Below are 19,773 nucleotides of genomic sequence, written 5' to 3'. Positions count from 1 at the left end.
CTTCCAGAAGCTGCTTTTTTAATTTGGAAACTGTCCCGGATGACAAGATTATTATGAAATGAAGTTAATCATGGACAATGTGTTCTACTGGGTAGAACTATTCGAGTAGAGACCAATAGGAAGAACAGAGTTGGAGTGACTTTTCCTGTGTGGGAACCAGGCTAGATTAGCTTTGAAAACAATATGGAACATTGTCATCACCCTGTGTGACTCAAAAAAACAAAACTAACAAATCCCACATGTGAAGCCATAAAATTAAGTATCAGGAAGTTCAACCCAGTTCTGTTTTTACTCATTGCCAGTACAGATACATTTTTTGAAATTACTTCCAGAAACAGCTTCTGCTGCTCCTGTTTTGCTGGTGTCCTAATTTGTGCTTAATCTGCCTACTTGGGGCAACTACACTGAAAAAAGGTCTTGAAAGATACTCTTTACCTCCCTGGCCCTGGTAAGCTATTAGGAACAGAAAATGGAGTCATTTCGTTGAGCTTAACATACTATTAGCAAAACAAACAAGGATTCATTTTGCAAGAGCTTCTTTGTAGTAATAAGGTAAGACTTGGCCCAAACCTTGCCTCTTTTACAAAGCACTTTGTCTCATCAAAGACAATTGTTCTCACCAATTTTCCCTCCCCTGGGAGGAGACATTCTAAGCAGACCGTGTCTTTACTAAAAATATACCTGAGTCATTTACGCTGCTGTTCCTCTTGGCATAAGCGCTTCGAACCACCTGCTCATAAACCTGAGCACCTATTGTCCTCATGTTGTCCCGGATCAGAATGCCTTGAGCTTGCATCATGAAGAGGTAGGTGTTCACTGCAGAAAAGAGAAAGGAGAGGAAAAAGGGGGTGAATTCAAAAGCAACCATTAAAACAAAACAAAAAACATATATGACTTTGGTTTCTTTACTTTTTAAAAAACTCTTTCAGCTCTAAAACCTACAAATGCCATAACTCTGTTTTCCACTCCGGATTCAATGTTTTCAGGACACTAACATTCCTTGGGTAGCTAGTAGGACTTTGGGGGAATTTCTGTCAATAGTCAGCAGTTGCAGGAAAAACCATACATTTACAAAGTTATACTCCACCAGGTCTTCAAATATTCAGTCTGTATTCTAGCAAGGGGACAATCAGAAAGACCTTTATGAATCAATTAAAACCTTTTAAAAAAGATCTCTGATCTCACGTATACGCATAACCACAGAAACAGACAATAGTGTGGTGATGGCCAGAGGGACAGTATAATGTTTCTCAACCTTGTGCTAAGTGTAAATAAAAGCATCTTAAAAAAATAAAAGTTCACTCTCTTTAATTCACTTTCTCAACACTCGATGGCTATACGCAGAGAATGGAAACCACCGACTGCTGTGCTTAATGAAACACTCAGATCTAGGTCTGGTCTTGGCAACCTTATGAAAATGGTGGACTAAGATTCCAGCTACTTTTCTTTGGGGTATTTGGAGAGATAAAGAAAATAGTGGGGGAGAGAATCCGAGATGGCTGCAAGGGTAAACACCTAGCCGCAGCCGCACACAACAATTTCAATAAAATACAACTAAAATATAAAATGGACATTACCCAGAACTACAGGAAAGTCGACTGACTGGAAATTCTACAACGAGAAGCAAGGAAAAAACCAGAAGGAAGAGCGGAGGAGCTGTAAAAGCCTAAGGTATGGAGACACGCGGCACGCGTGGAGAGGCAGTCCCAGAGGCGTGCACATTGTGCGAAGAGGACAGACTGTTGACTCTGCTGCCTGATTGCCCTGGCGGGAAGGAGACAAAGGCTCCGGACTGTGCTGGGCCCCAGTTCCGACTCCTCTGAACCCCAGTTCTAGGCAAGACCCTGGGGACCCAGGCTCAAACAGAGGGAGCTGGCTGTAAGGCGGAACTCCAGGGAGCAGCGAAAGGAGGTCCCGGAGGTGCGCACATTGCGCGCAGAGAAGGGACGGTTGGCTGTGCCGCGGGATTGCCCTGGCGGGAAGGAGACAGGGGCTCCAGACTGCTCTGAACGCCACCTCCAACCCCACTTCCAACTGAACTGAACCCCAGTTCCGGGCTCATTGGGGGAGAGCCTACACTGTTTGGTAGCAGGAGAAAAATCAAGGACACCTTTCTCTCAGAGGTGCTTGCAGCGAGTGCTGAAGGACCCTGGGGATTACTGAGACATAGGGCATGGCTGACAGAAGCCAAGCCTGTAGGCTCCACCCTGAAACTCTGCCCCATCAGGGAAGCGGCGAAAATGCCAAGACAATGAAATAGATCACAAACGAAAGAAATGGAGGACAAAAAGCGACTGGATATAGAGTTCAAAACCACACTTATAAGGTTGTTCAAGAATCTCCTAGAAAAGGCTGATAAAATAAACGAGACCTATGAGAATATGAAAAGGGATCAACTAGAAATAATAAGGGATCAACAAGCAATAATAAGGGATCAACAAGAAACAAAGAATACATTGTCTGAAACAAAAAATATTATAGAGTCCTAAAAACAGAATGGAAGATCGCAAGAATCAAGTCAAAGATTTGGAACATAAAGAGCCAGGAGACACTCCTCCACAGAAGCAAGAAGGCAAGAGAATCCAGAAAATTGAAGATAATGTAAGAAACCTCTGGGACAACTTCAAGCAAACCAACATCAGAATTATGGGGGTCCCAGAAGATGAGAGAGAGCAAGATATCGAAAACATACTGAAAGAAATAGTGACAGAAAACTTCCCCCACCTGGTGAAAGAATTAGACTTATAAGTCCAGGAAGCGCACAGAACTCCAAACAAAAGGAATCCAAAGAGGACCACACCAAGACACATCATAATTAAAATTCCAAGAGCAGCCGAGACCGGTTTGGCTCAATGGATAGAGCGTAGGCTTGGGGACTGAAGGGTCCCGGGTTCGATTCCGGTCAAGGGCATGTACTTTGGTTGCGGGCATATCCCCAGTGGGGGGTGTGCAAGAGGCAGCTGATTGATGACTCTCTCTCATCGATGTTTCTAACTCTCTATCTCTCTCCCTTACTCTCTGTACAAAATCAATAAAATATATTAAAAAAAAATAAAATAAAATTCCAAGAGCAAAAGATAAAGAGAGAATATTAAAAGCAGCAAGAGCAAAGCAGGTAGTTATCTATAAAGGAGCACCTATACGACTGTCAGCTGATTTCTCAACAGAAACCATGCATGCCAGACGGGAATGGCAAGAAATATTCAAGGTGATAAATAGTAAGAAACTACAGCCAAAAATAATCTATCCAGCAAAGCTACCACTCAGAATCGAAGGCCAGATAAAGAGCTTCACTAATTAAAAAAAAGCTAAAGGAGTTCATCACCACCAAACCAGAATTATATGAATTGCTGAAGGGGGTTCTTTTGGAAGAGAAAGTAAATGAAGATAAAAATTATGAACAACAAATACGTAACTATCAACAAGTGAATCTAAAAACCAAGAAAATTAAAAAAAAAAATCTGATGAACAATATTAACTGTTGAATATAATAGAATCAGAGGTATGGAAAGGGAGTGAACTGACGATTCTTGGGGAAAAGGGGAGAGGGGGATGTGGGAAGAAACTGAACATAAACTGTGCACCTATGGATGAGGATAATGGGGGGTGGGGAAAGGGCAGAGGGTGGGGTGGGAACCTGGTGGAGGAGAGCAATGGAGGGGGGGGAAAAAGAGGAACATTTGTAATAATATGAAAAATAAAGATTTATTTAAAAAAAAAAGAAAGAAAGAAAGAAAGAAAGAAAATAATGGAAGAATGTAATCAGTGTTCACTACCCACCCACCTCAGCCTTGAAGTTCTAAGTAATAGGAAAAAAGAAGGGGCTAAGTTCAAGTGTCAATTGAAACATATTTGCTTTGCAATATGTACAAATATAAAATCATGCTACTGTACAACCAATGCTAATATAATGTTATATATCAATTATATATTAACTAGAAGCCTGGTACATGAAATTTATGCATGGGAGGGGTCCCTCAGCCTGGCCTGCACCCTCTCCAATCTGAGACAGCCCTCTCTCACTATCTGGGACCGCTGGCCTGCCTGCCTGCCTGCCTGCCTGATCACCTAACCCCTCTGCCTGCTTGCCTGATCGCCCCTTGCCTCTGCCTGCCAGCTTGACCGCCCCTATCTTGTCCCCCCTGCCAGCCTGATTGCCCCTACCTTGCCCCCTGCCGGCCTGATCAGACCCTAACTTGCTTCCTTGCAGGCCTGATCACCTCTAACTGCCTCTGCCTTGGCCCAGCCTAAGCGCAGTCTGGCCTCCCTCTGTAGGAGGCGACCTGGTGGATCAGGGGAAGGTGCCCGCCCCATAACCCCGCTGCTCCTGCTGCCACTGACAGCCTGAGCCTGGGCCCTTTGCAGCCTCATGTCCCCCACCGCCCACCCTCCGGCTGCCAGCCTTGCTGTGATCAGAGCCTTTGGGCTGTGGGGGAGGGCCACGAGGTGTCCATGCACCTCATGGTGACTGGTTGTTTGGTTGTTTTGGTGTTGCCTTTGGTCCCTCACTGCCCGCCCGCCCTCCCCCCCCCTCCCCCCCCTCCCTGCCAGCCTGGTGACCCCACGCAGCCTGCCTGTTCAGTTGTCCGTCCATTCGTGAAAACCCCTGGCTCTTTATATATATGGATAAAAAGCACAAGAGAACAAAAAATATAACAAACTATTATTCTGATTAACTTCCCAATCACTGTCATTTTGGAAAAGTGAGTTCCTTGGAAAAGTGAGTTCCACTGGGGTTTCTTTAAGTCTCTCTATGATATGAAACTCAGACATCACAAATACGAGTGAATATAATTCTGGCATTCCACTTGCCATCTCAAATACCATGCCATCTGTTTTCAAGAAACGGAGGTCTAAAAACATACTTCTTAACTAGTCAATCTAGTTTATTTGCTTTCCCCACACCACTGTGAAAGGGGGGTGTCTCACAGGGCAGCACATTTATAAACCTAAACTCTGGTGTATTAGGATCCTCTGAACACTTGGTCGAACTCCAACCAAGGCCCAGGCAGGCAGTACTCAATGGAGAGCTAGGGCCCCTCCTCCAGATTCAATACAGATGGCCTGCAGCTGCCCTGCCCTTCAACTAGACATCATTATCATCACAGCGTCCTGTGCCTAATGGCAGTAAATAACTAAGTGGGTGAAGTCTAGAGGTCAATTTACTTTATTCCAAGCTATTATGTTTGGTGCTTGTGCTGACGATGGGGGTGGACATGGGAACTCGCCAGCTGCATACCTCTCAATATTGAAAACCTCAGTTGGCCCACATTAAGCAGGAGCATAAAATATTTCAAATCATCTCGAGCCATAAAATAATCAACAAAAGACGTCAATGTTCAGAATGCTTTCAGAAATGAGGTAGCACTCTCAAAGTAGGTCTTGACTGCAAGGCAAGCACCTGCTTAATTTCTGGCTTTGGCTGAGAATAGATCAGATAGTGTTTATTCTCTGTAGCTGGAAAATGTTACAAAAAAAGATAGCTTCAACTCCTTAAAAAAAAAAAAAATGTAATTCTGTGAAGCCTCTGAAAACGAAGAGTTATATTTCATTTCCTATTTATGGCAGATAGCACAGTGCCTGGTCTCAATAGTAGGCAGTCCATAAATATATGCTAAACATAAGATTTAAACTTCAATATCAAATTTCTAAAGTGGTTCTGTGGTGTTTTTTATCCTTTGGGCTACAGAATATGAACATCGCATACAGTATATTATATATAACTGCCCTGAAATCCTCCTTCCATTCCCAACCTACTATGAAACCAGTTGTCTTCAATAGCATAAAAACATGTATTCGTTGAACATTATGTGTAAAACTGTTAGGCATTGCCAAAAATACACTCCCTCCTTCCCCACAAATTTCACTCTCTTCTCTGCAAAGGACACTTTGGTTAAGCTCCTCTTAAATGCTCTCCCTTTCCTAGTTCTAGGACCCCAAAAGCTAAGGCAGTTAGTTCTCAGACTGCCTGCCTGTCTCCTGAGCAGCTTTTTAAAGCTTGCTTCCCAGTGAGTCAGAGAGGGGCGGCGAAGACTGGCACTCATAATAAGTTTACAAGTGATGGATGTGGTTGATCAGAGAACCCACCTTTCTGGTACCACAGTTCTAGGAACTTCAGCTACTTAATAAATATAGCAAGTAACGTTTACTGGGCAGTTACGTAATTCTTTATCTCATTTAATCCTCATAATGATCTTAATAGGAAAGTAAACAATCCAATTTACAGTCAACTTCTAGGCTTCGGTTTCTCCACGTAGGTCCACAGCGAAATGGACTTGAACCAGGACTAGAACTTATGCTCTCAGACCTCGCTCATCCATGGTCGAGCCACAATCTCCTCAAAGACTTCAAGTACCCTGATGCTTTAAATAATTACTCTTAAGGAGATAGCTCCCAATCTTTATCTCTTACACAAAACTGCCAGATGGATCTTCCTTAATTACAGATTTACCCACATGCCACAGCACAAAGCCTTCTATGTCTCTTGCCTTCATCCCTGGGCTTCTGCTGACCTGCAGTGCTTCTGCTCTTCCTGCCAGGCAAACCTTATCAATCCTTCAAACCCGTTCACATACTTCTCCTGTCTCCCCCTTCTCCAATCTCCATGGTTCCGTTACAGATTAGCAAAATGAGCCTTTTGTTTTGTTTTCTTAGTTTGCAAAGAACCGTCTGATGTGACAGAATTGTCATCCAACCAATAAACTTAACCCACATCTTATTAATGCTTTTCCTAATTATCCACAGGAATGAGCACAGTGCTGAAAAAATAAAACGCTGAGGAAATAAATTTTGCAAAACAAAAGAAAAAAATCACAAATTTATAGATTTGGGACTGGATGGGATTTTAAAGAGCACTTTTCCAAAACACCTAATGCTTTCACACCACCCCAAAAACACGCCTTCCAAGAACAGAGTTAGCATATAAAATACAGCCACCTTCAAGGAAAATTTTACTTTGGGTCCAAAATATCTCCCAGACCCTTTTACCTCCCTGTTCTCATTCTGCCCCTTGACAAAACAGTCAAATCCCTTTCCTGCATTTCAGATATTTTCAATCTCCCTCACCTAGACCCTAACTGTCCAGTCCCCTCTCCCCCGCCCCCGCCATGTGCTCCTCCCACGGTGTCATCACACTTCCCTCCCCCTCCTGGCTGCTCTCCTATGGATACTGGCCCTATCGTCTACACTTGACAAAGGGCAGGGCCCATGCTGGCAGAGTGGTCCAGGTGCAGCCTGATGGGTTCAGAAACAAGCAAAATTACCAGCGGCCCTGTTCCATCTGTTACCAAAGCTCTGTCAACTCGAGCTCCCTCATGGAGACTCATAATTCACAATAACTCAAGACCAAAGAAATTCTCCAACATAGACGTCCAATGAGCTAACCAACCCATCATTTCCCAAACCAGCGCTACCCTTCACCCCCATGGAATAATTAGTAACACCAAGTGATTCTCTACAGAACTCACAATGGGAAATTCTGTTTTGGATATTTCTGTTCATAGCATTTAAAACTTCCATTACATGGTAGTTAATCAGTAGATAATTAATACTATTGTTGGAAAATAGTCACACCATATTATTGATTCATATTCAGCTTGCTGGAAGCAAATCCTCAATCTTTTTAGATATGCTGCTATTATACTAAGTTACCGTCTCCTGTTCCATGCAGTCGGTTATACAAAACCAACTTTTGAGAGCTTACAAGTGTCCCTATTAAAAGTCTTATTGCTAAATTTAGCCCATGGCTCTGGCCTAAACTAGAAATGTATATGTACACACATTACTTTCAATCTAAATTATCTCATTTAAAATTCACATATTTGTGAAGCAGGTAACATCTTGATTGTTTAGATAAGAAAGTCAAGTCCTGCCAATGGCTCTGTGGATAGAGTGTCGGTCTGGGTCTGCGGACTGAAAGGTCCCAGGTTGGGTTCCGGTCAAGGGCATGTACATTGGTTGCGGGCACATCCCCAGTAGGGGGTGTGCAGGAGGCAGCTGGTCGATGTTTCTCTTTCATCGGTGTTTCTAACTCTCTATGCCTCTCCCTTCCTCTTTGTAAAAAATCAATAAAATATATTAAATTAAAAAAAAAGAAAGTCAAGTCCTCCAGAAGTCATTTACCCAAGGTCACCACCAGGTTAGTGAAGTCAAAAACAGAGAGAAGTGAGGTTCCATAACATTTTGACAAGCTTTACTGAAAAAACACAGTACTTTCCAATAATATGGTTCTGATTAACAGTGGCTGAATCACAGCTTAAAAGCATTTTTTTCTGAATTGACACACAGCAGTTAAATCCTCCATTGTTTCCGTATCTACTGAGTAGCTACCTGACTGAGTGCTTTCCACACACAGTACTAGGCCACTGGGGGACAAGGATGAGTAAGACAACACAGGATGAGGTAGACACAATTTAACAATTATAATACAGAATGATATGTGCTAAAATAACATTTACTACAAATTCAGGCATACTAATAACTTTTTTACACACACTTTCATGAGAAATTGTAATAGTTATCCAGCCCCATACGGAGGGATTTGGTTGAGAAAAATAAGTCCCATTCAGGTTTACCTAATCGGAAATGCCAGCCGGATGCCAACCTAAGAGCCTTGGGCCATGGTTTTAACTGAAATTTCGGGGAGCAAAGCACTGGTCTCCTAACAGGAAGACACATACTCTGGTTTCTCTTCAGACTGTATAAATCTTCCGCCTTTACTAACAGGAAGACATACTCTTCCTCTCTCCACCGGAATTCCACTCAACTTCCACAGCCTATGAATCAGGTAACATGACTGTCACGTGAACACACACATTAATAAGCCACTGACTCATAAAAATTCCTCACAAGATAATGAAATCTGTCATTTCAGATTAGGAGCAAAATGAACCCAAGAGGAAAAGACAGAATTACGACTCTAAATACTTAAGAGTTTATAATGTTTTATCCTAAATGTGTGTATCCTTAATGTTTGTTACATCTGGCTTGGTAAGCTGAACGAGAAGTAGAAAAAGAAGGTCATTTCTTTCCTGACCACTCTTCAAAATCTGTCTTACTCTCAGTGCCCAAACATCCCAACACACACACACATTCTCTCCCTCTCCCTCTCCCTCTCCCTCTCCCTCTCTCTTTCTCCTTTCCCTGCTCTATGTTTCTATTTAACATACCACATTTTTTTTTTTTTTTTTGGTCTTGTCTACTGACATTATGAGCACCATAAGGGCAAGATGCTATGCCCTCCTTGGTGGCCAGAACAGTGTGTCTGGATCACAGAAGATGCATAATAAACATTTAAATAAATGAAGATCTAAGTTGGGACAACAAACAAATGAATCTTCTGAACTCAGCTGGGCCTAAGGAGGCCTGGATAATGGTATTTAAGCCTTTCTATTATATTACCTCCCTACTCCTCTGTGAGAAGAACCCAAAATGCTGTGAGTTAACCAGCTTCACTGCACTAAGCTGTTCCTCAGAGAAGTTCAGCAATTCCTTTTCACCACTCCACCCCTTCCCCAAAAAAGTTCTCTGGTACTTTCCTTACGAAATTGTTTGGTTTTGTAATGTTCCTTAATATAAGGCGCAAATTTATTCAAAACCTTGTGCAACATTATTTGTAATATGAGGAACCATTCAAAATAGCCCAATCTGATAAGAGCTCAGAAATCCATCAATAAAACAAATAAAAAAATTTGTAGCCTATTTAATTTCAGCAGGATTAGAATAAGCAAACTACAACTATATGCAACCTCACAGGTGAAATCTCTCATATATTATGTAAAATGACACCAAAGAGCACATATGGTATAATTCCATGTTCAGAAAACCCAAATACAAGCACAACAAAACCATAGTATTAGAAGTCAGGAGTATGTGTATGAGGGTAGGGGGACTAAAGGGGGTTTCTAGTTATCTTTATTTCTTGACTTGGGTACTGGTTACATAGGTATAGTTCATTCTGTAAAAATTCATCAAGGTATTCACTTATTTGAGCACATCTTTATATATGTTATACGTTAATAAAGGAACACAGGAGAACAGATACTAAATCATGCTGTGATAGCAGGTCAGGAAAACATTCAAGAGGACTAGGATAAGGCCTTCAAAGAACAGCTCTGAAATGGGAAAGTGAAGGGCACAAATGAAGGCAAAGGGGCATAAGGGGAGAAAACACATTGGAGGAACTAACAGCAGTTCCGTGTAGCTGGAATGAAGGGTACGTAAGGCAAAAACTTGGGAGGAGGCTAGAAAAACAGAGGGAGCACGATCACAAAGGGCTTTATGTGCTAGCTCAGGGGCTAGACATTGAAGAAATGGTCCCGGATCAGATTTCAGGTGTGCCAACGAGGCGGTGTCAATCAAAACGAGTAGTAAATTCACCCCAACTCAAACTTATGGCTCCAGATAAAAGCCTGAGCTTTTTAGTATCCAAACAAATTGCTTAAAGGGAGGAGGAAATCTTTGGATGAACTGAACAGGTTCTGGATGAAGAATCCCATTTGGTTACTGAAAATTGGGTGTCCAAGCCTTACCAAAGGTTGTATTTTTATTTTCTACATGAATCAGCAGGAGGAATACGCTATCTGCCATATCTTGGAGCAAGAAGATGGAGTGGTGATGTCGTCAAGATATAAAGCCGGGTACCACTAACAGTAAGTACCCGAGGCCAGGGACAGCTGGGGCAGGAAGCAGGCATTTGGCAGTCAGAAAAGGTGCTGCTTAGTGTTAGGGTGGGCCTGTCAGACTAGATATTCTTTCCCTGGGTTTACTCACATCATGCATCTTTGTTCTGAAAACCCCTTACAGACCACACGATGTGTGATTTATAACAGAGTCAAGTAGAGTCCATGAAAACACTAGAACAAATCTATGGACTAGGGGTTATTCCCCAATTCGTAGGTCCCTGCTTTCAAAATAAAGGACAGGGGAAAGAGGGAAAAGGAACAGAAGCAGATAAAGAATAAATGGAGAGATAAAAGAGGGAGTCTCTCACTGTTTCCTTCCTCCCACATATGATGCACATTAAAGATACAGTAAAAATTAAGATGAAATAACAGAAAAGTGCCCGGGGACAGTTGAAGCTTGATTTTGCCGTGCTAGAAAATCTGCACTATCTTTTCTGACCAATATTTTCCGAGAAAAACCAGAACCTGAAAAATAATTGATCTCTCGCCCCCAAATCAGAGATGATCAGTGTTCATTGCTCTGCAAAACGGGTGTTGTATGAAGAATAAATCCTGCCGAAACTGGTTTGGCTCAGTGGATAGAGTGTCGGCCTGCGGACTGAAAGGTCCCGGATTCAATTCCGGTCAAGGGCATGTACCTTGGTTGCGGGCACATCCCCAGTAGGGGGTGTGCAAGAGGCAGCTGATCGATGATTCTCTCTCATCGATGTTTCTAACTCTCTATCCCTCTCTCTTCCTCTCTGAAAATAAATAAATAAATAAATAAATAAATAAATAAATAAATAAATAAATAAAATTAAAAAAAGGAATAAATCCACTTATTCTACTTACAGAGATGGATTCATGTAAAATTATACACTTACTGAGTCTCTATGAGCCAGTGCTTCTCTAAATACCTGTATGCATTCTCTCACTTCATCCTCACAAGAAACTGAGAGGTAGGTTATTGCCCTCATTTTGTAAACGAGGGGACTGAGGTTTAAGTAAGAAAGGACTATGTGGAGCCCAGATTTCACAAGAAGCCTTTGTCTCCAGAGTCAAGTGTTGAACAGTCATGTGCTACCCACCGTCTCTCAGTTTCCCAATGCCCAGAAATCCCTCGAATCCACAGCTATCACTCCCACACTTTGCTTACTGGTTCCTTTTACCTGGCTCTTTACTGTTGATATTTATATATGATTGTCCCGATATTTCACATCAGTAGTGGGTTCCAAAGCTCACAATAAAATAGGTTGCCCAAAATTTACAATAAGTTCTCTAAGAATTTTTTGTAAGTTTGAAGCTCTAATGTGAACCCTAGAATTTTTACATTTGAGATTTACCCAACGATACTCATACTCTACACTGAAAGAGAGGTCCACGGTTGTGAGTAATACATTTGAGAAAGAAAAAACAAAAACACACTTTTTTTTTCAAGATGCAAGACATTTTTTTACAATAAAATTTCACCCTTTGACACGTTTTAATGTTCTGGAGCAATTGTGTGACAATTTTCACACAAAAATTATTTAAAGAAAACTGTGTGTTGGGATGAGAGGAGGAATTAAGAGTAAGGGATCCCAACAATTACTTTTTGGGGAACATTTCATTTGATGAATCATTTGCTTTCCTCCTCCTTCCCATTTGAGGCAGAAAAACCACCAAGATGATCACAGGTTATGTGTTCCACCCTCTCTCTAGATTTTATCCCCAGCTATTAAAAAAAAACAAAAAAAACCCAAGTAGTAAAAATTAACAGCTATGAAATACCCTGCAAACATTTCTGCTGACCTGTTAGTCTATGTTCTGTTAAATTATTAAACTGTACATGAGATTAGAAATGAAAATGCTGCCTAAACAGATACTAACTAGCTGTGTAGTCCACAGAGTGATTGTCAGCAGGTGTGCCACAGAATTGTTAAAGCATGCAATACCTGACTACTTAGTAAGGAACACTGACCTCTTTCCCCTTAGATTGTCAAATAAAAAAATAACAAGAATCAACACAACAATAGCTGTCCGGTGTGAACAAATAAAAATTATACCTATTTTTTAGGTCAGATCAGCAAAAATATATAACGTATGTTCTGGTGTGCTGCAGAATTTTAGTAATTAATCTATCTGTGCCATAAGATAAAAAGGTTGAAAAACGCTGGTCTATGATAATCACTTAACTAATTCAGCTTTGTTTCTCCCCAAATTCTTTTTTTTAATAATTTTATTGATTTTTTACAGAGAGGAAGGGAGAGGGACAGAGAGTTACAAACATCGACGAGAGAGAAACATCAATCAGCTGCCTCCTGCACACCCCCCACTGGGGATGTGCCCGCAACCAAGGTACATGCCCTTGACTGGAATAGAACCTGGGACCCTTGAATCCACAGGCTGACTATCTATCCACTGAGACAAACCGGTTAGGCTCCCCAAATTCTTAATAGCATGATCAATTACCAACATCCAGAAGTGGAGAGGGGCTCAGCAAACAAGGATGCCCACATCTTGCATTGTATAACCTAAACGTAACCCTGGGTCAGAGGAAACTATAAATTACCTTTGTGGTGCCGTCCACATTGAATGCCTGTATCTACTTTGGCCTGCCCGGGGGTCAAGTTTCAGACTGAGTACAGATGTCCCTGATGGGAATGTGCTAGAAGAGACACGGACCAGCAGAGCAACACTGCTCTCTGCAGCTGCCTCTAAACAAAGGCTCTGCCCCCCTCTTGGGCCTAACCCTTTCCATCCCAGTGACCAGGCAGAACCGTGCCTGCTGCCCCCGCTGACACCTCTCCTCTGCATGGCTGTGCTCTGGTGACAACTGCTCATGCCGAGCTTCAATGGCTCTTTTCAAAGCTTTTCCTGACAGCATCCCACCTCCACAATGAGAAGTGCCTTGGCTCCTTCCCAACTGACTCGCAAACTTCTATCCATAACTCCTAGAAATCTGAGCATGTCTCTTCCAGCAGGCTGTAACTCCTTAAGAGTACAGACGGTCTTATCCTTTTCTTCATCTACAATGTCTGATAAATAGTAAACACTCAGCTAATTGGTTAAATTAACAAAGTACAGTTTAGTGCGCAGCATGCTATTGCCACTAGGCGAAGGTACCGTGTTTTCTCAAGTTAGAAGTACAATGATTTTTCTGCAGGCACAGAATAAAGATTCTATAAGCCAGAAAAGGGCAGAGTGAAACTGATACTCAACCAGCTTTGCTGGTGTAAGTGTAAATCGGTATAACCCTCTGGGAAAACTATTTGGACATTCGACAGAGACATACCTCTAATCTAGCAATTTCACATAAATTATCCCAAATAGGAGGACATTCTGTGCAAAGCTTATTATTAAATTATTTCTAAAAGAACTTGGGAAACAACTCAAAAGCAACAACAAAATAACAGGTAAGTTAACTGATATATACACTTGATAGAATCTTATATAGCTTTATTTTTATTTTTTTAAATATATTTTTATTGATTTCAGAGAGGGAGAGAGAGAAACATCAATGATGAGAGAGAATTACTGATTGACTGCCTCCTGCACGCCCCCTACTGGGGATCGAGCCTGTAAGCCAGGCAAGTGCCCTTGGCCGGAATTGAACCCAGGACTCTTCAGTCTGCCAGCCAACACTATCCACTGAGTCAAACTAGCTAGGGAAGAATCTTATATAGCTTTAAAAGGAACAACTATGAAACCTTATAAATAGAACAAATGTAGAACACCTATCATACTCTTACTCTCTTATAAAAATCTTCCTTCTAAGGAAGAACGGTGGAGGGCAAACTCCTGGACTGAGGAGGCCAGTGACATTGGTGTGCGTTCTGTCCCTGACTGGCCTATCGCCCTCTCTGGACATCGGCCACCACATCTAGTTTTGTTGAACTAGGTAAGGCTTTCTCAGTCTTTTCAACTAAGCCCTGACCCCATCACTGATACACTGAAAAGCTATGAAAAGAGTTAAAAAAGAGTTTAAAAGATTAGTTAGAGCTTTCATGTCACCAGAGCGCATTCATACAGAGGTGTTTTGCCAATAAAAATTTTAGCTTGTATTTACACTGAATGTTTTCAAAATATAAACTATGTAATATTGACTATGCTTTTACAAATTACACACACCCCTGTAGATTCTGATTCTTATCCCTTCCCTCTGGACCTTGAGAATAACTAGACTGCAAAGTCTTTCTCTCAACTTAAAAATCCCACAATTCAAAAGTACAGCATAGGAAACAGAGTCAATAACATAGTGTAATTATGTACAGTGCCAGGTGTTACTGACTTATGTGGTCAACCATTTTGTAAGTTTTATAAATGTGGAATCACTATGTTGTACATCTGAAACTAATATAATAATAGTGTATGTCAACTATAATTAAAAAATAAAATACTAAAATAAAACCCCACAATTATAATTTTTTCCTCCTCCCTTCATTTTGGAAAATCTGGTTTACATACACCTCAGATTTAGATCCATATGTCTTCCCTCTTCTCCCTTTTCATAGGCCAGTGGTCGGCAAACTCATTAGCCAACAGAGCCAAATATCAACAGTACAACGATTGAAGTATCTTTTGAGAGCCAAATTTTTTAAACTTAAACTATATAGGTAGGTACACTGTTATTAACTTAATTAGGCTACTCCTAAGCTGGCCTTTGCTAAAAACGTCCTCAATCTGATTGGTACACTCAAGGGGCCAAAGAGCCGCGTGTGGCTCGAGAGCCGAGGTTGCCAACCACTGCCATAGGGGATTAGTGTGACGGTCCTGCACGGCTGGCTTTCCTTTCCGGATCAGGGATGCTCTAGCCCTCGTTGTGATAAAGCTGGGGAGTAGTGCCCGAATTAGATGGAAAAGCACATTTCCGTAGCCAGCTCCTCCTGCATACATACTGACTGGTCAGGAGATGGTACTGGAGTTACCTAGAGTGGACATGGATCTAACTCTTTATATTTCCTTTCTTCCTCTCAACATGCTGAAAAATTGGCATTTTAGAGATGATTTAAAAGAATACAATTCTACTATAAAGAACTGAATTCTGAAATGCTCGCCTGCAACTAAGTTTCTGCTATCCCTTTGCAAATATGTAATGCAAGATTTTAAAATGATGCTAGAAACCGGTTTGGCTCAGTGGATAGTGTCGGCCTGCGGACTGAAAGGTCCCGGGTTCGATTCCGGTTGAGGGTATGTGCCTTGGTTACAAGCACATCCCTGGTGGGGGTGGGGGTGTGTGTGTGCCGTAGGCAGCTGGTCAATGTTTCTCTCTCATCAATGTTTCTAGCTCTCTATCTCTCTCCTTCCTCTCTGTAAAATATCAATAAAATATATTTTAAAAAATACAAAATAAATAAAATGAAGCTAGAAATTACTTATCTAAATTAATTTTTTAAAAAGTGGTTATAATGAATGTTGGTAAGAATTGGGGAAATAGGTACCTCTTACCTTGTAGGAAGGAACATAAATTGGCATATCACATAGGGAGCAGGCTGGCAATAGGTAACAAAGTGAAATGCTCATACTAACCCCACAGTTCCCACTTTCAGGTATTCACCCTAAAGAAGCAACGGCACAGACAAGGTGCTCAGGATGTCTGTCTCAGTGTTAATAAAAAGCTGTGGGGGTTCAGAATGACAGCTTCAAGATGTGCCTCAGGGGAGTGCAGATTACTTTGAGAAAAGGCAATTTTAGCTTCAGGCCCAAGAGAAACTTCTGCCCCTCCCTTTAACTACCTAGAAAAACTGGGATTAGGGGTCTTGCCCATAAGAAGAGACTATCAGAGATAACTTCTTTTGACCTACCTAGAGGGAAGGACGAGCTTCGATTTACTAAATGTCCGTTTTTTATGCAACGACCCTCTGAAGCCCCCAATTGCCACATCCCTATCTCAGGATGTCAAACACCTCAATCTCCCTTTCTATGGCTAAACCTCTCATGCATGTGGGGTCTCTGACACTCTCAGGGATGCAGGGCTCCCTTACATATGTATATAGTACATTTAGTTATGCTCTCTCGCTAATCTGCCTCATGTCTATTTGATTAGATCAGCTTAAAGGTAGAGGAAAGTTTGGTTCCTTCCCCAACAAAGCAAAACCCCAAAACTACTTAAATGTGCAACAAAGGGGACTCAGGGGGAAAACTATCGCATGGAAAAGTCATCCCATGGAAAACTAAGCAACCATTATTTCATTTAAAAAAAAAAATCATATTGCATGCCCTGGCCAGTGTGGCTCACTGGTGAAGGAGTCAGCAGGCACGTACCTGGGATGCAGGTTCAATCCCCAGCCTGGTTGGAGCGAGTGTAGGAGGCAACCAATCAATGTCTCTCTCAGAGATCTCTCTCTCTCTCTCCCTCTCTCTCTCCCTCTCTCTCTCCCCCCTCTTCCACTCTTTGAAAATCAATGGAATCAATGGAGAAAATCACCTCAATGAGGTTTAGCAACAACAACAAAATTATAAGTACTAGGTAGCCCTGGCTGGTGTTGGCTCAGTTGGTTGGGCATTGTCTTGGGCACCAAAGGGTTGTCAGTTTAATTCCAGGTCAGGGCACCTGCCCAGATGTCAGCCTTAATCCCCAGTAGAGGGCGTTCCAAAGACAGCCAATCAATGTTTCTCTCAGGTGTTTCTCTTTCTCCCTTCTACTCTCTCTAAAAATCAATTAAAATAGTTTTAAATCATATTGTATAACAATGTATATAGTATATCATATTTGTGTTAAAAAAAAGACAAGAAAACATATGCACAAAACAATTTTAGAAATTGTACATTTAAATGTTCAGTGCCATTTCTGCTTAGAATTATGGGTCATCTGCACTTTCTTTTCTTTGTTACTATGTAGCATTTCCATGACTGTCAGAAAATCTCTGGTATGATAAAGAGATTCTCTGTTCCAACAGTGAAAATTCTTGCAGTAACCAAATCTGTTTGAATTGACCTCAAATTCCAAGTTTCCAGAGTTACTGAGAATGCCTTTTTTACCCAGCCCATGTTTAATATCTATGAACATTTTAATGAATGTTTCCTTAGGACATCCTCTTTTTCTTTCTTTTCGTTTTTTAAAACAATAATCATACATTTTTTAATTGGAGGGTACAAAAAACAAACACACACACAACCAAACTTTTGTCTTGTGTGAGTTCCCCTTTTTACTGCTCCAGACTGTTAAAGAGAAAACCTCGGGTGGCACCAGTGCCTAAAGCCCATACCAAACCTAGATTTAATGGCTGATCTAACTGCATCTTAATCAAACAGTCTGAATTTTCTGATCAACACCAACGAGGAACCTGTCCACCCCCATAGAAAGAGGCAATCTGCATGATAAAAACCTTTTCTGTTCTCAAACCCCACCCCCCATGCAAGATGTCTTTTATTTTCTTCTGTTTATAGCTCCCTTGCCCCACCCTTCTTCCCATAGAAACCTCCCATTTTGCACAACCTCTCAGAGCAGCCTTTTAGTTGCTGGATGAAATGCTGCCTGATTCACGAATTGCTTAATAAAGTCAAATAGATCAAATTTACTCCACTGAGTTTTGCTTTTTTTTTAAACAACAAATGACTTTCCCTATCCCAGACTATTATTCCACCTTCACCTACCCCCAATGGTTAATAACTATCCTAAAAACCCTGGTGCTTCTCCTTACAACTTCACAAGCTGACAATCCTAACGTGTTCTACTGGCAGTGCTTTAGTCTCCCTCCTGATCCTCTTTTGGAAAGGAGATTATTCTCTGTGTCATGGGGATAATATATTATAATCATATTACTGTTAGCCTGAAAGATCCTAACAGACTAAAAGGGTTATTTACTCTTTGGGAATCTAAGTGTTTCCAGAAGGCATCATTCTAGCCAATATTAACACCCAAATTGTCAGACACATGAAACCAGAGCCATGATTTCCATAGAAAGGGAAAAATTATCAGAGAAAGCACGAGAAAATGTCTTGACTATAAGGCAAAAGCACATAGGAAAACATACCCTGCATGTATGAGATCTTTCCTCCAGACCAGAGGGCTTGACTTTTCAAACATCAAATGATAGTCCTAGAAAGAAGTCCTCTGAGCCAAGCAGAACGCTGTCATCTATCATATCTATTATATTGTCTTTCACTGGATCCAGAATGATCAGACATTAACTTTTTTCCTTTAGCTCACCTAATAAAGCAATGCAAGACCCACCAAGTCCACGGGAAGAGAAGGCCCAACCTACTCGACAAGAGAATGTTGAAAAACACAACGCATGGTCAAAACTTGTAAGATGACTTTAGAACATTAAAAACGAGTTCTTCCGAGAGATGACTTGATTGCAAAGGGGAAAATGCACATTTACAATGGAGAGATCAGACAAGCGCCATTTGTCCAAGGGATAAAACTGGGCCTCACTAACATTGGAACAAGTCAACATGACCTTCAAAGTATTCTCGCCAAAAACTTTTAACCTAAATCTAAGCAAGATTTTAAACTATCTTCTTGTTTACATCAGAGTGATACCTGGCAATTACAGAATGTAAACAGTCTATAAAACACTGGCATGGACTCAAAAAAGTTACTATAATAGGGGAATGGGGTTGAGAAGGTGGATAAGACTGAGACCAAAGAGATATAATCAAATATGTGATTTTGGAGGAGGGCAACTATAAATAACATTTTGAACACCACTAGGGAAATTTGGCTATGGACTGGATATTAGAAGATATTGGAAAAGTACTCTTAATTTTCTTAGTGGGTATTTATAATAATATTGTGAATATATAAGAGAATACTAGCCTTGTTTTTTAAAAAAAGATGCATGCTTATGTATTTAGAGGTTAAGTATATTGACATCACTTTACAACTTAATTTCACATGGTTTAGGGGAGTAAAAAGAAAGCCAGAGTTAAAATAAGTAAAGCAAAATGGAAATAATTGTTGACTCTAGGTGGAGGATTATGTATTCATTGTGTTCTTTTAACTGCCCTGTATGTTTAACTTTTTTTCAAAATAAAACATTGGAAAAGTTTTATTTTGGATGTATGTAAATTGCTAACTAAAATAAAGCACACTAATATAATAATCATACTAAGAATCCTACAAATGTGTCCAAAATTATAATACAGGGAGCAAATAAATACCTTAGAAATGTTTATATCAGAAGTT

The 19,773-nt window shown here is 41.0% G+C and overlaps 1 protein-coding gene across 1 annotated transcript in view; it reads right to left on the bottom strand.

The window, feature by feature from the left end:
• B4GALT5 (beta-1,4-galactosyltransferase 5) overlaps positions 1-19,773 on the bottom strand; it is a 78,344-nt gene that overhangs the window by 21,811 nt on the left and 36,760 nt on the right. The window contains exon 2 of the mRNA XM_084887111.1: positions 682-816. Coding sequence (XP_084743237.1) covers positions 682-816 — 135 coding nt within the window. The remainder of the gene's footprint in view (positions 1-681; positions 817-19,773) is intronic.

The sequence above is a fragment of the Pipistrellus hanaki genome (assembly GCF_964339955.1).
Source record: "Pipistrellus hanaki genome assembly, chromosome: 6".
NCBI lineage: Eukaryota > Metazoa > Chordata > Mammalia > Chiroptera > Vespertilionidae > Pipistrellus > Pipistrellus hanaki.
The sequence above is the reverse complement of the archived record's forward strand: the minus strand, read 5'-3'. Positions and strand labels throughout refer to the sequence as shown.